Source organism: Argopecten irradians, chromosome 11 (genome assembly GCF_041381155.1).
Source record: "Argopecten irradians isolate NY chromosome 11, Ai_NY, whole genome shotgun sequence".
NCBI lineage: Eukaryota > Metazoa > Mollusca > Bivalvia > Pectinida > Pectinidae > Argopecten > Argopecten irradians.
Genome location: NC_091144.1, coordinates 13,227,282 through 13,244,368, shown reverse-complemented (window position 1 = coordinate 13,244,368; position 17,087 = coordinate 13,227,282). Strand labels below are relative to the sequence as shown.

The 17,087-nt window shown below is 32.4% G+C and overlaps 2 protein-coding genes across 2 annotated transcripts in view; one reads left to right on the top strand and one right to left on the bottom strand.

Moving 5' to 3' along the window:
• LOC138334784 (uncharacterized) overlaps positions 1-17,087 on the top strand; it is a 97,040-nt gene that overhangs the window by 22,093 nt on the left and 57,860 nt on the right. The window lies entirely within an intron of this gene.
• Positions 222-9,154, bottom strand: LOC138335625 (protein mono-ADP-ribosyltransferase PARP9-like). The gene is made up of 9 exons (XM_069284791.1): positions 8,752-9,154; positions 5,496-5,717; positions 5,256-5,301; positions 4,855-5,048; positions 3,992-4,061; positions 2,927-2,972; positions 2,539-2,720; positions 773-834; positions 222-368 (listed from the first exon to the last, which is right to left on the bottom strand). The coding sequence occupies exons 1-9, from the start codon at positions 8,764-8,766 to the stop codon at positions 222-224; spliced, it is 984 nt and encodes a 327-aa protein (XP_069140892.1). The 5' UTR covers positions 8,767-9,154.

The window sequence follows — 17,087 nt, the reverse complement described above, 5'->3', positions numbered from 1 at the left end:
CAATCTGTACTATGTCGTTGATTTCTAGCTTAAAGATGCATATATCGGTTAATTGTTCAATGGCTTTGTTTTGTGATCTTCATTCAATCCCCATTTGATTTCTGTATGAGGATCGTATGCATGCACTAGATCATCCGTGTTGTCTTATCCTTGCTAGACTTGCGTGTTGACTATACGACTAAAGTATCTGTTCGCACAATGGATCTCTAGTAAACTACCCTCTATGTAAACATGTGCCATTTATCGTCCACTGTCCATGTGACCCCGGACGCATTATAAAGTGCAGCAGCGATCTCGTCAGGTTTCAGTAGCTCTCTGATTGACTTTACAAAGGAATTTTTTACAATGGCTTTTATGTTCAGGACAGACTGAAAGCCAAAGAAAACAAACTTAGAGATACATAAACTGACATGAAGCAAGCTAAACGTAGCATAACAATACAATTTCATAATTTTGACACTTGTTTTCTATAAACAAGAAATAAACATGAGTAACAAAGAAATGAAAAAACCATAAACTGTGAATTATATTTACTTCTTATTACAAAAAAGCAAACAGATAAGGATGACTCAGAGGGAAGCACAAGGATTAACTTGATGATTTACTACAGCAAGCATCACACCACTGCATTAAAGGATGAGATTTACCGCTTTGGAGTAGACCTTATGATAGTAACGTGTTCGACACATATGAAAAAATGCACATTGTAAATTGAATATAAACACATACATATACATGATAATTATTAACCGTAATGTATAGTTGACTTTACCTGACAGGGAAATGCAGTCACGATATATGGAGCACCAGGTTGCTTCAATAGCGTGTTAGCATCTGTAAAGAAAAATGAAGTCGCGTTTAGAATATGTGTCATTAAATATATTGAAGCAAGAAAAGATTTGAACCAAGTAACAAGGGAAGTGTTCGTGAACTTCATTTCACAATTTTAACCAAATCCGTCAACGGTGCTGGTAAGCAATTTTTATTCATTAGTTCTACATAATATTTAACAGCAATTTGTCCTTATCAGTCAAATGGTTTTCCGTTTCACTGAAACACTTGACAACATGGCAACAACACATTTATAAAGAATTTAAGTTAAAACTCATCACAGGAAACTTTGGTTGTCAGTCATGTTAGGTAAACATATATTTTCGCTATTTCAAGAGGAATCACAAAACATTTAATGGGATCTAAAAGTACTTAACAGATGCTATTTATGTGTATTCATGAAGTTTTACGAAACAGTTCTATATTTTCTTTGAATTTCGTGAGTATTTTTTTCGCAAAAAAAACAAAAACTTTGGGAAGGGAGTCATAAAGTTTCATAAAAGATGATCATAAGTTTTAAAAACATCATGTGAAGAGCATAATTTTATCACGCAAGCCATTCTGAATGCCATACAGTTTCATTTTATTATGCCATCATTTTAACAAACCTCTCCTTATCACAGTAGATTGTTTTAGAAAAAAAATAGTTTGCAAAATAAACAACAAATGTGTGAAATCAGTAACATACCAACCTCGATGATCCAGGGGTTACTTTCACTGACGTTATATCTACCCCTTGGCTATCTTATAGTTAAACTTAAGGCTTACATTTAAAGGCTAATAAATACTATATTTTTTCATTCGACTTGGGATTAAATTGCTTATTTGGTTTAATTAAATAAATACCCTATGCCTACCTACGTACCAGGCCTACATGGTGAAAGAAAGAATGGTAATCCGAAATCGCGACCCAAAGGTGGAGGTTTTGTGGTAACATGTTGGGACACCTAAACTTTTCGGTCATTGCGGGACATCTTCACATTCCGACCACCGCGGCTCCGCATGAAGTACATACAATGTATTTACTGTTCAGTTCCCAAATTGAACAATGTAAACATGTGCTTCTGTATGTACAATTTTAGTACAAAAACATTTGCAAATGGTCACAAAATCAAATAATGACAGATATATTCCTTAGAAATTCACCCTCGATTCTCCAGGGGTAACTATCACTATCGTCATACACTGCTCTGTTAATTTTCTGTTACATATGTAAACATTTGCTGGCGGTTAATCTCTATGAAAACGCTCGAAAAAACCCAACAAAAAACAATTAATATGTTAGAGAAGATAAATAAGTTGATAAATAATACATACTGAGGACTGTATTAAAAGGTTTACATATTTCTGTACTTTATGTATATTTGTAAAAATGCATTTATAACAAAACTTTTGGAGGGCAGTGTATATCCACCCCGGGAATATGTTATAGCAAAACTGAAGGTTATTTGTGCGATAGCAGATGAGATAAGTAGTTTTGTTCTTTGATGTATATAAAAAGAATGGATTAATGGTACCATTTAATTAACTGTTTGACTCTACCATATTACGACTCTGTAGATCTATGCTTGTATGGTCAGTCTTTCTCACTGATAAATTGCTATTGGGTTTGCTATGATACCGATATTTCCCAGGCTGGATATTACGACAATAATAATAAACCTTAAAATAATGAAGATGTAAGAAATTCAAAGGAAATATTATTACCATTTACCGACTGAAGTATAATCAGTGCGTCTGTATCTTGTTGGAATGGACAAACAACATTGAGCTTTTGGATCCCAGCTTTTCCCAGCCATTCTTCTATCCTTCGTTTATCTAATGGTGAATGACTGTTAGAAGTAATAATCAAACGTTTTTCTTCGTACTCTGTCATTTCAAGAGTTGTGCTGGAACACGAAATTTAAAACATATCAAATACGCATTACGTAAATACATCTAGTTGCAACAAGCTATTTAAGAAAAAAATAATGACATGATGTATACAACAAAAATTACAAATTGTTCATAGAGAAACATCTATTGATAATGATGGATTGGTTTGTACCAGATAGCAATAGCAATGCTATTCTAAGAGCGAAAGTAATAATCTTACCTTTTTTGATTCTTCATTTCTGTTCCTTGTGTTTTTGATATTGCCTCTGATAAAATTGAAATTGATATAACAAAGATGCCATTGTAAAAATTATAAAAAAAAAGGATTTACATTTTACACTGCATACCGGGTAACACATTTTAAACTATACGGGAAATTTCGAACTCGTTGATATTATATATTACTTTGCAATCGTTACGTTTTCTTAAAGTTGTATGGTCTATCTCTTTCGCTCTTTTTGTCGTAGAGAAAACTGTTTAAGTGTTATACATATTTTTTAAACTTTCTAATTTTACCACTTTTTATAAAGTTGCAGTACTGGAAGTATTTTTAATTACAAAAGTAAAAAATCATTTTAACGTGTACACGTGAAAAATAGGCTCGAAAGAAGCCGAATCATTCTGAACCCTTCCGAACATCGTCCCGATAATCTCGAAGTAACACGGGAGTTGTGAAACCAAGAGAAAATGTCAACAATTTTTCATAAACAAAACATGTAATCGACCTCAGCAGACTGGATCTACAGAGAAAATAACGCTCGCACGTTACAATATTTGATACACACACTTTTTTACGGCAATGTGTGAATTTGACGTTTCAAATACTCATTGCGTGGACAGATACCAGTATCATTTGCTTATATTAGCCTGAAGGAAAACGTAAACATACACATGTGCGCTTACGCTAGTTACCTGTCTCACCACGTGCAAGGCGTGTCGAACGTAAGTCTCATGATACGATTCGGAATCCGACAAAACCCGAAGGCACTGAACATAGCGGTGATTGAAGGCGGTTTAATCAAAACAAGGAATATATGGTCCCTAGATTCCGGCTCTGTTATAGGCCGACATATGCTTTTTGGGAGCTAAATCATCGAAGTTACATGTCAATGTTCAAATATCAAATGTTTAAGTGACATATTCTTACAGCGAAATTAGCATACAATATAACTTTAATATTATAGTTTCCTTGCTTCAACCCAATTTGAATATGAAATCTAACATCGTATTTAATTTGTATGTTTAGGATGAAGAAAAATATTCCTGATAATTACACGACATTTACCTGTTGCAGGCATCTTTCCCGTTGTAATTTGTGGTGACTCAGACTCATTAATAGGTCTCCATTGTTCTTCCTGTTTATGAAAAAACAACAACCATCAGATGCCATATTACAGATTAAATAATATGACTGAAGCAAGGCCTTAAAGGGCGCAGCAAGATGTTTTGATTTGAATCTTGCACGGCATAGGAAGAGCGAAGCTCTACTTGTTTAATTTATTTTCTATTTCATGTAGAAGACATATTTTAGAAATAAAAGGAAGCACTTTAAACTATAGAAGTATATGATGTAATAATTGTCTAGCATAAACTCAAAGAAATGAACTCAAAGATTCGGTGCCGCGTATATACATGCGAATCCGATGATTTCGCGCCATTTGTTGACGTTATGTGACGTCATGATTCCTTGTGCTCATCTTCGCCTTGGTGGATATATTGACTGCATTCTATAGCTTTTAATTTTTAAAGTGTTATTATCATTATTTAAAAAAAAATAATAAAAAAAATGTTTAGTTACTACTGTTATGCATTTGCAATACTAAAATATATATTTACTGGGAAGAGCAGTACCGGAGCAACGCACAAACTCCCCATATGTATGAAAAAAATGGCGGCCGCAAACTGAAGCTGTCAGTGTGTAGGATTGAATTTTGAAGATTGTGTTTTTTCTTATATTTTCGTGTATCTGTTACCTTAGAAGTGCCTTGCACTTCGTGCCCTTCGGGCACGAACGGCTGCGCCCTTATAATTCTGTAAAATGCTTTGTAAATATATCATGGATATACATTATAATTAGCTTGCAAATGACATTTTGATATAATTTATGACAGCTGTTACATAACTTTTATATAACATTATTTGCAATACCTGTAGTTGATTGGTGTTGCTTTGGGGTGGTTTGAAGGCCTTCTTAATATGTTCTGCCTTTTCGTTGTATAGACCTACTATGCGTTTCCCCTCTGTTTCGCCTATTGGTTTTCCTATTGGATACTGACGGTCGTTTTCAATCTCATATCCTCTCTTATTCTTGCTGCTTTCGGTAACTACAGGTTCATTTACACCTTTTGCGTACAAAATAGTGATATCAGAAATTGTTTTCATATTTGTAAATCTAATATCCAAAATCTTACAAAATATTGTCATGTTCATTAAGTACCATTTAATTATGTCATTATACTTTTTCGTTTGTTAACCATTTTATAACAGAGTATTGACATTGTCCAAAGCAGAAAATTGTATGATGGCTGTCAACGTTACCATTAACTTACCTTCGTCAGTTTTTTCTTTTTGTCTTTTATCCTCTGCTTCAAATGCCTTCAAAGAGAAAAGCAGGTATTTTAAATATTTAGAAATAATATTGCAGGTCTAAGGTCCGGACTCAATGAAGTCTTTCTGGAATCGGCCCTTACGATAATTGTATAAGATATATACATGTACAGACAAACAGTCCTATTATTTGAAGTTGCTACCTTCTAGAAAACAAATATGGCAGCCTCTAAGCCAGTTACCTTGACAGTTTCCCTGTCTTTATGATAAACCACAAAGTTGACACCCTCAACACAGGAATCAGGATTTTCCTGGAAGTATTTCTTCACTGCATTAAACATGGTGTTGGCCACCAGAGCCTTTGGGTAACCTAGGTTACCAGTACCCAGGGCAGGAAATGATATCGTCCTACATTTCCTCTTGTCAGCTTCCTTAAGACAGTTCCTCATATATTGTGACATGACCTTCAACAAAATTTTACAATAAAAATTCTAATTAAACATTATTTCTTTAAATTTGACATTTGTTTCTGTCAGCATTTATCAGGCAGCTTTATATAAAAAATACCATCGCCTAAATAAAAAACTTTCACACGTGGTTGTAAAAGAGCACATGTACACCTGTCCATAAGTCTTAAGGATATAGTTAAGGTAATAACTATATAAAACATCAGACACCATAACATGATAACAATTTAAACACATTAAATATTGTTGAAACTAAAACCAAGGGCGGATCCAGAAAAAAAATTGAAAGGGGGGAGGGGCAAGGCCCCATGGTGGCCGCAGGTCAACTCTTCGAGGGCGAAGGCCGAGATGGGGAAAATTTTGATATTCTAGATGCTTTTAGGTGCCATTAAGATACTTTGTTTTGTTAAAATTAACTATTTCTTAGCTAATAAAATGAGTAATTAGCCATTAAAATATGCTCATTCAGGTCCACCCAACAATGGTTCAATGACAATTATGTTTAAAACCATTTTGCATCCTAAGTACATTGTGGACAAATTCAGGTTCAAGAACTCTTGATGGGGAGTCTGTGAGGTCTCCTTCGGAAAATTTTGAAAATTTAGATGCCTCTAGGTGACCATTACTGAAATCAATTATTTCTCTCCTAAAAGTGGATAGAATAGTTGTTTTCATAGATTAGACTAAGGGCTGGATATTTGAGTCTTTCAAATTGCCAATGAAACCGAATGCTTGTTAGTTTTTTGCAGAATTTTTCTCAGCATTTTAACCAATAAAGATCTGGGTTTGCCAAATAACAGATATGTATAAGTTTAACGAGTTTAAACGATGCATTTTGATGAATTTGCGAATACTTAAGGCGCGAGATTTTGGTTTTTGGGGGTCCGGGGTCTCCTCAAGGGAAAAACTATTACGATTTAGAATGGCTGAGATGAGTTTTTACGATTTAATTTAATGACTTTGTAAGCGTCGAAGGCGCTAGATTGTTTTTTAGGGGAGCCCGGAGGTTTCCCCCGGGAAAATATTACGATTTAGAATAACTGAGACGGGTTTTACGATGTTATTTTATTATTTTAAAGCGTTCTTAATAATTATGTAATTTTTTTTTTAAATTTAAAGTTATCTGCATTTAGAAATGTTGATTATGAATGTCGTCATCACCATTATGCAACCCTGCTCGATCTGAACAAACCGGCTTCACACCATCGGCACATTGTTGTGTAACTCAAAATAATTATAATTGAATCTATTATCTTGCTAAGACATATAAACAAATTAATGTTTTAAGAGACTTTTTTTAATATATGTAATACAATGCCTTGATGGATTTTTTAGTCTATTTTATGTGTATTGAGTTTTTATTATTAGATGTTTGAACATTACGTGCTTGAACATTTCAGAAAATGCGTCGCGCAGCGGATAATTTTCTAAGATGAAGTACGAAAAATGTGCAGGAGGACCCTTTTTATTTCAAATGTGCATTTTAAGAACATTTTAGTCGACGAAAATGGAGGCGATTGCCCCCCCCCCCCCCCTGCCACCCCCTCTGCCCTTCTGATATCATTAGAGCTATGGATATCACAGGATTATTATCGAATTTCATTACAAAAAGATACACAAATAATTGATGTTAGGTAAAAATAAATCTTTATATGTCACCTATCAATAGAACGAATATGTAAGTACCCAGCCTACTCCAGGCAAATTAATAAAAATGTTTTTGTGACTGTTTTTCCCAGCTTACAAGTTTTCAAAAACCTTTCAAAATAACTTAATCTATTGTCCATATGTGTGAAGGATGATGTCTTCTTATATTAAAGGAGCGATTATACATGCAGATAACTTTTATCCATACTATATATAAATGACAGAGAACGTCAAGCCCCTGTGCTATGAGCTAGCAAAAGTGTAGCAAAATATTAAAACAAATCCATGTAACTATTTAAGCTGTTGAAATAGTCATTTTCTCTTCAAAAATAACCGGCCTTCGTCACTAATCACGGTTTTTTTTACATGATCTTTGATAGGGACGATTCTCCAAACGGGGGCCCGGAGTTGGATGGGCCCCCTCTAAATCTGCGCCTGAAAACCACGTTCTCTGTCGAGACATTGCATTGTGCCGATATGTAACTTAAATATTAACATAATGTATAGTAATTTATAGGTTACTGCCGATTGAAACGGAAGGTGATTCATTTACTGTAGCGAAACTTTAATTATATTGAATTGAACTAATTGACAAACATTTGTGTATTAACAAGTAATCTGCAACCGTAATTTTACTAACGAGGGGCTCACGGACCTAAACGGGTCACCTTAATTTTGAAATAACTAATATTTCTTTTTTTTCATACACATTCTGTCTTTCTGATCAGTCGATCCTTTTTCTTCATAATTCTATAATTATTACGATTTTTTTTGCAAACATCCGTTAAACAGATTCACATTTTGCAAACAAAATCTCTTACCCTGATGAAATTAAGATATACTGACTTGAACGTACATATCGAATATCAAATTATCCTTTAGGCGCAACGTGTCACTTCTTTCTGTCTTGCAATTAACTAATCCATGACGACCGAGTAGAACAATATGTATTAATTAATTTATATTCATGTAAAGTAACATAACGGTGTGTCAAAACAATTTAACATTCTTGGTACAGTATTAAACTAATCATATTTTGAAATGAAATGTATGTCATTTTTGCTACAGGAGCGCATGTTTCGAGAGAACAATATTTTAAAGGTTTATGCATTCAAGCTAATGATCAAATATAAGATGTTTAGTTAAGCCTAACGTAAGCCACGAGCTTAATAGTTTGGACATACCGCCATCACAAAGGTCCACTTAATGGTATCTTTTGTAGTTGTCTCCTAGTTACCGAAACGAAGATCACGGACAATGCTTTTAACAAGCTGTATACTATTATTTAAAAGTATTTTTTTTAGTCTTAGCATGATCCTTACTTAATATGTTCAATACTTCAGTAATATCAATAGATTAGAACAGACATATAAAGGAAGCGTACCTTCATTTCAACCATGTTCTCTGTTTTGTAGAAAGGCAGCGCTCCATGGAAGACATATGCACATTTCAGTTTGTAGCCATGAGTGACAGCCACCTCTCCATGTTTCACACCACCGTAATACTGGTTACAGTTATGCTGTATTCCTTGTCCCGCTGCCTTCAGTATTGACAGAGACACAGCACCTTGGTCCAGCCTTAGGTCTGTCCTTGTTGTGTTCACAATGACCTCACTCTACAAAAAAGTTATCAAATTTTAATTTTTACTTTACTATTCGGTTGGATCTATTATCATTACTTAGTATAGCCAATTATAGATTCATCAATATTGATTAACTAAGTACATGTAATTAGAATCGTTGGTAATATTTTCTCTTCCATCGCATACCGAGGTAAAATTATTTCTTCAGAGGTAAATCCTTTATATCACTACTACACAAAGTTTTGCTCTGATGAAGTTTAGCCCGCCTATTATTTGCACGGACTTAGTACGTGGAATCATCATATTATGAACTGATGTGAATCTTTCGCAATCATGCCACCACCCATTGGAAAACATTCGAAATCTTCAATTTCTATTGGAACCAGATCAAGAAATATAACCACATAGAACAGGATGGAAGGAAGAACTTTTCGGCCTAGAGGATACATCGGAGAAAGAGGCTGTTTAGGAATGTAAGAAGAAATTGAAGGTTGCATTACGAGGTGATAAAATAGACATAACACACATATATAGACTGGGGAAATTTGTGCACGGTAAAAAAAACGAAATGTGATTGTAAAGTTTACCCATATAACTAAAGAGCACGAAATCTTGAAAGCAAGGAAGATCTGAAGCAGACTGAAGGAGGCGTATCATGAAAACTGTGTGCAAAACTCGTACAGTATCGATGGGAAACTTTTCGTTATTCTCAAGGAAGGTAGAAAACGTAGACTTCTATATGACACGTCACTAACTAAGGAATTCTTACTCAGAGATAAAAACGAAAGACACTTTATTCTATTAACTCTTATAATTAACTGTATTGCTTTTATTACAAATAAAAAGATATTACTGAAATAACAATTTCCCATATTTATTAGTGGTTGATCATTTCCATTAGCTACTGTATGTTATTTTTCTGGCTAAAACAAACAGGTATTATTATAGTTTACATTTAGTATAGTACTTCCGGTTTGCCGGTTTTATTTCAAAGCAAGTACTGAAGTGCATAAAATGTATTCTCACAATGCAACTGTTCCCAGACCGGGTGTGTAAGTTGTAAGTTATGATTACTTTGACCTTAATGAACACTTTTTTTATTTTTCCTTCTTCTTCTTCTTCTTCTTCTTCTTTTCTTCTTCTTCTTCTTTTATCTTCTTCTTCTTCTTCTTCTTCTTCTTTCTCTCCCTTCGTTTCCGTTACTTGCCTTATGTTGAATGTCACTGCCGCTTTCTCTCGCTTAAAATCATAAAATCACTCTTGATTTCACAACTAAACTTTTTTTGTATAACCCTTCCGAATCCTTCAGAAAATACATTTCCCAGTTAAATTCCATCACTTTGTTTTATAATGGTAATATACATCAAATTAAGAAGGATGTTGTACAGAATTACATCAATGGGGATTTTAAAATGATTGATTTGTTTATGTTTCATCAACTCTCTTAAGCTAGGTTGGATAAGGAGATTAACTAATGCATCTGGTAAATGGACATCACATATTGACGCTAGATATTGAAATAAAAAATTATGAAGCAGCATATTAATATAATATCTGTAAAAAAATACACGTACCGCAAATCAAAATTTAGGAAAGTGTTTTTCTTGACCCCCCCCCCTCCCAATTTTTTTTTTAAATTCGAAAAATAGGGATATTTGCTTAATTGGCCAACTTTGAAGCCAAATATAAACCTAAATGGTTGTCATAACATTAGATACTTGCAACTTACTGTATGGCAAGAACGTTATAAGGACAACACATATTGCCAAAAACATCAGTTGAAATCAACACATGAAAAGAGGAAAACAACATGGAAATTGCATAATAATGTCCCTGTAACAGCCAAATAAGCTTTTGTTGGATTGTTAAGATACGAAACTGTAATAATTGATAATACCATTGATACTCATTTTGATGGGACCTTTTGAAACATAATTTGTTGATTAAAGGTGTTACAAGTAAAACATTCTACTTTCACTCACGTGAGATAACATGGTTGCTATGCAAGTTGGTATGTTGGCCTTTTTTAAAGACTATTTTAAAGTCCAAATTGAATAATATATCTTTGTTATCCCAGAATTATTCAGGAAATAACGTTTCGAGTGTTTAGATAGTTATTAATTAATTTTCGATGTATGCTATTCTCACCTTAAAGAGACAACTATATCAGGAGACCCGCAAACATAAAAGTTTTCGGGAAAGTTGAATCGCCAAAATAATTTGTAATGGGCTATGAATCACATGATCAGACACATGACTTCCGGTACTTTGTTGACAAACTGCTGATCAGTGCACGTGGACAGTCAAACGCTGACGGTAGGGTTTTAAAAGTTTCATTTAAAAGGGACTTCATTTTGGGGTATATCGCTACATCGTTTTTTTAAAATAACTTGGTTATAGCACACAATCTTTTTTTAAGTATGACAAATCTTCCTTGATCAAATCTGCTTTGGCAGACGACACTCTTTATGAAATCACGCGATAGTTCATGAGATATAAGCAAAATTGTTAACATGACGAAAACAGGTCCCTGACGAATTTAGGGCACTTGACCGTACACTGTAGGCCCCCTACATTACGGTCGGCAATGTACATGTATACATGTGTACATTAAAATTATACTTAATGTACATGTACATTACCGGTATATTTTAATAATACCTATTTAACACCAGAAACATTGAGTATTTGTTTTTGACAATATATATAATGAAAATTTCTTGGCAAATAGGAACAGAATGCTAATGCACTAGGTCTACTTTAATTTAATTAGTCAGTATAAGTAAAGTGTACTAAGTTTGCTCTGGTGAGTTACATATAAGTTTCACATTAAGGAATACTCAGTAGAATGAGAGGACGTATTACTTCAGCAGATATTTAACGAAATCTACTTCATTTTTGAAGCATTAAATATATAATGTACCATATATATAGAATTTTATACATGTAAATATACATGTATCTTATTTGGTTTACCTGGGACAATTATGATGACATTTCAAATGTATTTAAGAAGAGAAATCACTCTTCTGGTTGTCTATTTGATGATCCATTCAAATTTTCCTTGTGAGCAGCAATGAAAAGGAAAACCACAATTATACAAATTGGAGAGGATAAAGCTTTTTCTTGACAGCCCTAGGCCAATGTCTAATATCTATGAGTCAATAAAATTTATTGAATTTGAAATATTGATGGATTTATTTGAGACTAAATATCCAATTTTATTAACAAACCAAATAATATACTGCATATTCAGTTTTCTCATGTAAATCTGTAAACAAACATAAGGAAAAATAATTATAAAGAAAGCAATAGAGTGTGATCAAAGCTTTAATTTGCTAACATTGAAAAAACAGTCATTCTACTCATTCAGGCCTTTTATTTATTTAATGTTATGTGCAATTCCATACTCTTTTTTTTCAAAAATTTAAATATTTAACACAGATCAAGAATAAGTTATCAGAATTTGACTTTTGATATCATTGCTGTTTGATAAAAAAATTACCACTAAATATACAGATTGCGAAGCAGTAAACCTTAACTTGGTTTATTTGTGAATAACATATTTATTAAATGAGTTTAAAAAGTTAGAATTTAACTCTAATATTTTAACAATGCAATAAAACAAGAATAACTCCAGACTGTTTTGTATATACACATGTATATACTTAACATTGAATAAGATCTTCACCTGTATTAGGTTTGAATGTCTTGTTACCTGTTCACATCTGAAGAAACACACATGCATCATCACTATTCTTTTTACTGTAATAAAATGATTGTATGTTTTTTGGATGGTCCAGGTCCAGATCGGTGAACCCTGATCATGAGGTGGTAGACTGAAATTATTGCATCACTTCAACTTACTATATATACTAACATAAAATTTGTCTCTATACACAATCAATTTGATATTTCAAGTATTATAAAATAGCAGATATTGTACTTTTAAAATGGTCTAAAGTGTGATTTTGTTTAATTTTTGAGTGTTGAAAAAAGGCTCTCCCATTTTTGGCGATTTTTTCATGTTAAAATACAAAGAACCTCCAACTCAAAAACGCAGAAAACAAATTCTGTTGCAATTATTTGGAGGTTAGGCCTATAATTTTAGAATTTTTACTGGACTTATACAGGTTAATAAAAGCCACATGCGCCGCTAACCAATAATTTCCAGTTCAGAAAAATAACAAGAAGATCGACCGATGCAATATAGTTGTCTCGCCTGCTTCGCAAATCTATCTAGTTATATTACATGCAATAAATCTTTAGATTAACTACAATGTACTATTGTAAAGCGTTTGAGATATAAACTATTATTAGGTAATTAAGTGTTATATTTTAAGATATGTATATAATGTCATCTATTCTATTTAGTTATCATTACCTAAAATGCATTTTGTGATAATATCGGGTTTTCGTTAAAACTAGTTGACGGTCTCGTAATACCACAGGTGTTCGTTTCTAATATAAGTATAAGTATAATACTGGGTCCCAGTATTATACTTATACTTATATTAGAAACGAACACCTGTGGTAATACCTCGTGTCTCTCCGTCAAGTGGGTTTTCCCAATCCGATACACCTGGGGAATTTCCGGCAATCTTCGGGAATTACTCTGAGCTTTGTCTCGGAACCCACAACTCACAGTCGGCAGCTACAAAACGGTGGAAATATCTTTTAACACAATGAACCTGTATGCAAGACAAGGGTTTATGTGGACAGTATAACAAATAGTGAGTACAGTGTGATAACTTACCAATCATATAAACAAAATATAAAGATGTGTACAAAATGTACTTTCACTTTCGTTTTTGGTAAGATTAACACTGTGATCAAGTAGTCTTGGTATTATCAGTTCATGGATGGGATGATGTATATTTAAACAATGTACACATTATAGACACGTTCAGGTACATTTGTATATGATGAGAAATATAAGTTTTGCAGAAAATGTCTTTAGACCCGAAGGATCAGGATGACCTATTGTCATCATGCATCGTCTGTTGTCATGTACCGTGAAAACAACTTTTTCTCAATAACCGAAAATCCCAAGGGTAATACTTATATTTGGCTTGTAGCATGCTAGGATAAAAGGCTACCACGGTTGTTAAAAGGAATGACATTGACCTTCATTCAAGGTCACAGAGGTCAAAAAGGCTAAAATTTTAAAATATTTAAACGGCTTCTTGCAAATAACTAAGTTGCATAGATACCTGATAATTGGCCAATGGCATGCTAGGATGGAGGGTTGCTAAGATTGTTTTAATGAATGACCTTGACATTCATTCAAGGTTATACAGGGGTAATGATGACTAAAATCTTTAATCAACTTAATAACTAAGAGGCCTAGATACCTTACCTGATACCTGATAAGGGGAATGCGACATGCCGTTGAAACGAATGACCTTTTTTTTTCTTTTGTAAACTTTTTTTTTCAATTTTTTTTTATTCAATAGACATATAAATAACATTATGAAAATAAAAAGCACACAGATTTTCATATTTAAATAGATTATTCTAATCTTGAACACAAACTGTCACCGCTTTCACATTATTTACAGATATATTCATCATTTATTCATCATTACCTCTCAATCATTCATATCCATTCAAAATAAATTGATATTTGTAATTTCAATCTGATTAAAATACAGATAATTTCAAATAATTAATTTACATTGTGTATATAATATGTCAGGTAAGGGGAGACAACTCTAATATAAAAAATCGGTAGAAGGGAGACTACTCCGTATCACCTATGCTGACATTCTATTACAAATTGAAGTTCAGTTGTTACATATTATGTAATGTTATTTGTTAATATGTTCTTTCTTCTTTTTTTACATTTTTAAATTTAACTTCTAATCAATCCATAATATTAGTTTTAAGGATCATGATAAACACAAAAATGTATTAAAATTGATATCAACAACAAGGGGAGCTAACTCTCACATATACTTGAGTGATAAAAGAGTAATTATAAATACATGTAGTTATTAAGTCACAGTTTTTGTAATAAACTTTGGTATTTTGAAACTATCAATTCCTTTTTCCCATTTTGTTTGATTTTTATGTATAATGACAGATTATCTTTAAGTAATTCTTTTAAAATTTGAAATGCTGATGTAGAAGTTAATTTGTTTTGGTGTTTTTTTTGATATTCCTGATCTTCCATATAACCCATTTAGTTGTAATTATGACTGTGTTAGATAATGCATTTTTCAATAAATTATCAGTGCAGTCACCGAGCATCATTTTCTCCTCATCAATATTTCATGTCATATTTACAGTGTAAAAACTTTCATTATTGTAAAGATTAGCATCTATTATGTCTAACAATTGTGTTGTGAATAAACAGTTAAAGATGCTCCACCGCCGACAGAGCATCTTTAAGGATATTCTTTATTTGAACATTAATTGGTGTTTACTCGTGTATATATATGCCTAACTAAAACAAAAAATAATATAAAATAATTTATTTCGCCTTTGGTGCATGCGCAATCAGTACTTTATTCTATATAGGATATAGTGCCACGGAATTTTTTCGGGATGCAATTAATTATTTTTAATATTTTTAACTTGAATTAAAATTAGAAGCTCAAACTTTTTAACGGTGGTAATGGTGTAAAGTTAGTAACTTTTGTAACTGAAGAAAATTACTAAATCGTCTCCTCCTCTTTTTGATAGTGAAAAAATATCATTTGTCAGCGGTGGAGCATCTTTAAAAAATAAATGGGTTAAAGTCTCATTTTCAGTTCTACACATGTGACATAGTCCATCGGATCTATTCATTAGACTTAGTTTGTTTTCGGTATATATTACCCTACGTATACTTTTCCATTGAAATTTTTTCATCTTATTTGTAATTGCATAGTTGGTATTTCCAAAAAAATTCTAAACATTTATCCAATCTATTTACTTCTGAAATTGAGTATTCCATTTAATTTCTGCTTTTGGTCTTATAGTAGGTGTGGTAATAGTATGCAGGGTTTTCAATTTAAGTTCTTTTGGCTTTACAATTTTAAAATGATTTACATTAAAAACACATATCTCTAATTTACTGTTAATATATACATGTTGTTTGTGTTCTGGTTCTGATTCATTACCTTTAATAATTTCAATATATTTTCTAGGTATAGCTTTCTTTATTTTAGAAATCTCGGCAATCAAATTATGTTTAAATATAAGTTTCCTTAAAAGTTCTTGGTTGCTGATAAAGTTTTTCCTGTTCTCATCCCATATGTCAGACACTTTAGTGATTCCACTTTTCGAAAAAGAAGATAAAAATAACGGTTGATTACTTGATTATTATGTTGTATGTTTTTGTTACCAAATAATGGTTGTGACAAAAATTGTGATATTCCATTAGGTACTATTTTAGATTTCAAATTTGACCATGATTTCAAAATAGTGTAATAGAATTTAGGAATTTGATTGCTAATATTTAATCCATTCAAGTCAGAGCATCTAGCTAGAAAATTGGTTTGCATATATTTATTATCAATTTTTTAAGTAGTGTTTTCCAATAGCATTCCATGCCTCGGTTTTTGTGTGCATAATTCTGTAAACTGTTTTTGTATATTTTCTACAAAGTCTGTCAAATTTATCATTTCAATTCTGCCATTCAATTTACTATTACAACAAACTTTTCTTTCTATCAGATTGACTTTCCCATCCCATATATAGTCCTATATGATTTTGTTTATTTCCTGTACATACTTTTCATGAATGCCTCTTGCTTCTACCTCAAATCCTAATAAGGATATAATATAAGATTTGATGATTAGTGTTTTCCCTTTAAAAGTGAGATTTCTTGTTTTCCATACTTGTAGACAATTCTTAATCTTCTGAATTTTTTTCTTTCCATATATTATCATTATTTATCACATGTCCATGAAAGACGCCTAATGTTTTTACAGCAGTTTTTGACCATTTTATTTTTTTGAATATCGGCTCTTTGTTTTTCCATGGTCCTAGGTAAATACTTTCTGTTTTATTATAATTTATTTTTGCACCTGATGCATCTTCATATATCTTTAGTAGTTTAAATGTGTGTTCTATAAAATTTTTCTGTTTTATTCATAAGCTGTGTATCGTCTGCAAACATATTTAATTTTGTTTCAATATCATCTAATCCT

Coding starts and splice junctions, on each gene's coding strand:
- LOC138335625 (XM_069284791.1), bottom strand. Junction 4,062..4,854: donor GCAACACCAATCAACTACAG/GTATTGCAAATA, acceptor TTTCATAAACAG/GAAGAACAATGGAGACCTAT. Junction 369..772: donor TGACTGCATTTCCCTGTCAG/GTAAAGTCAACT, acceptor TTTGGCTTTCAG/TCTGTCCTGAACATAAAAGC.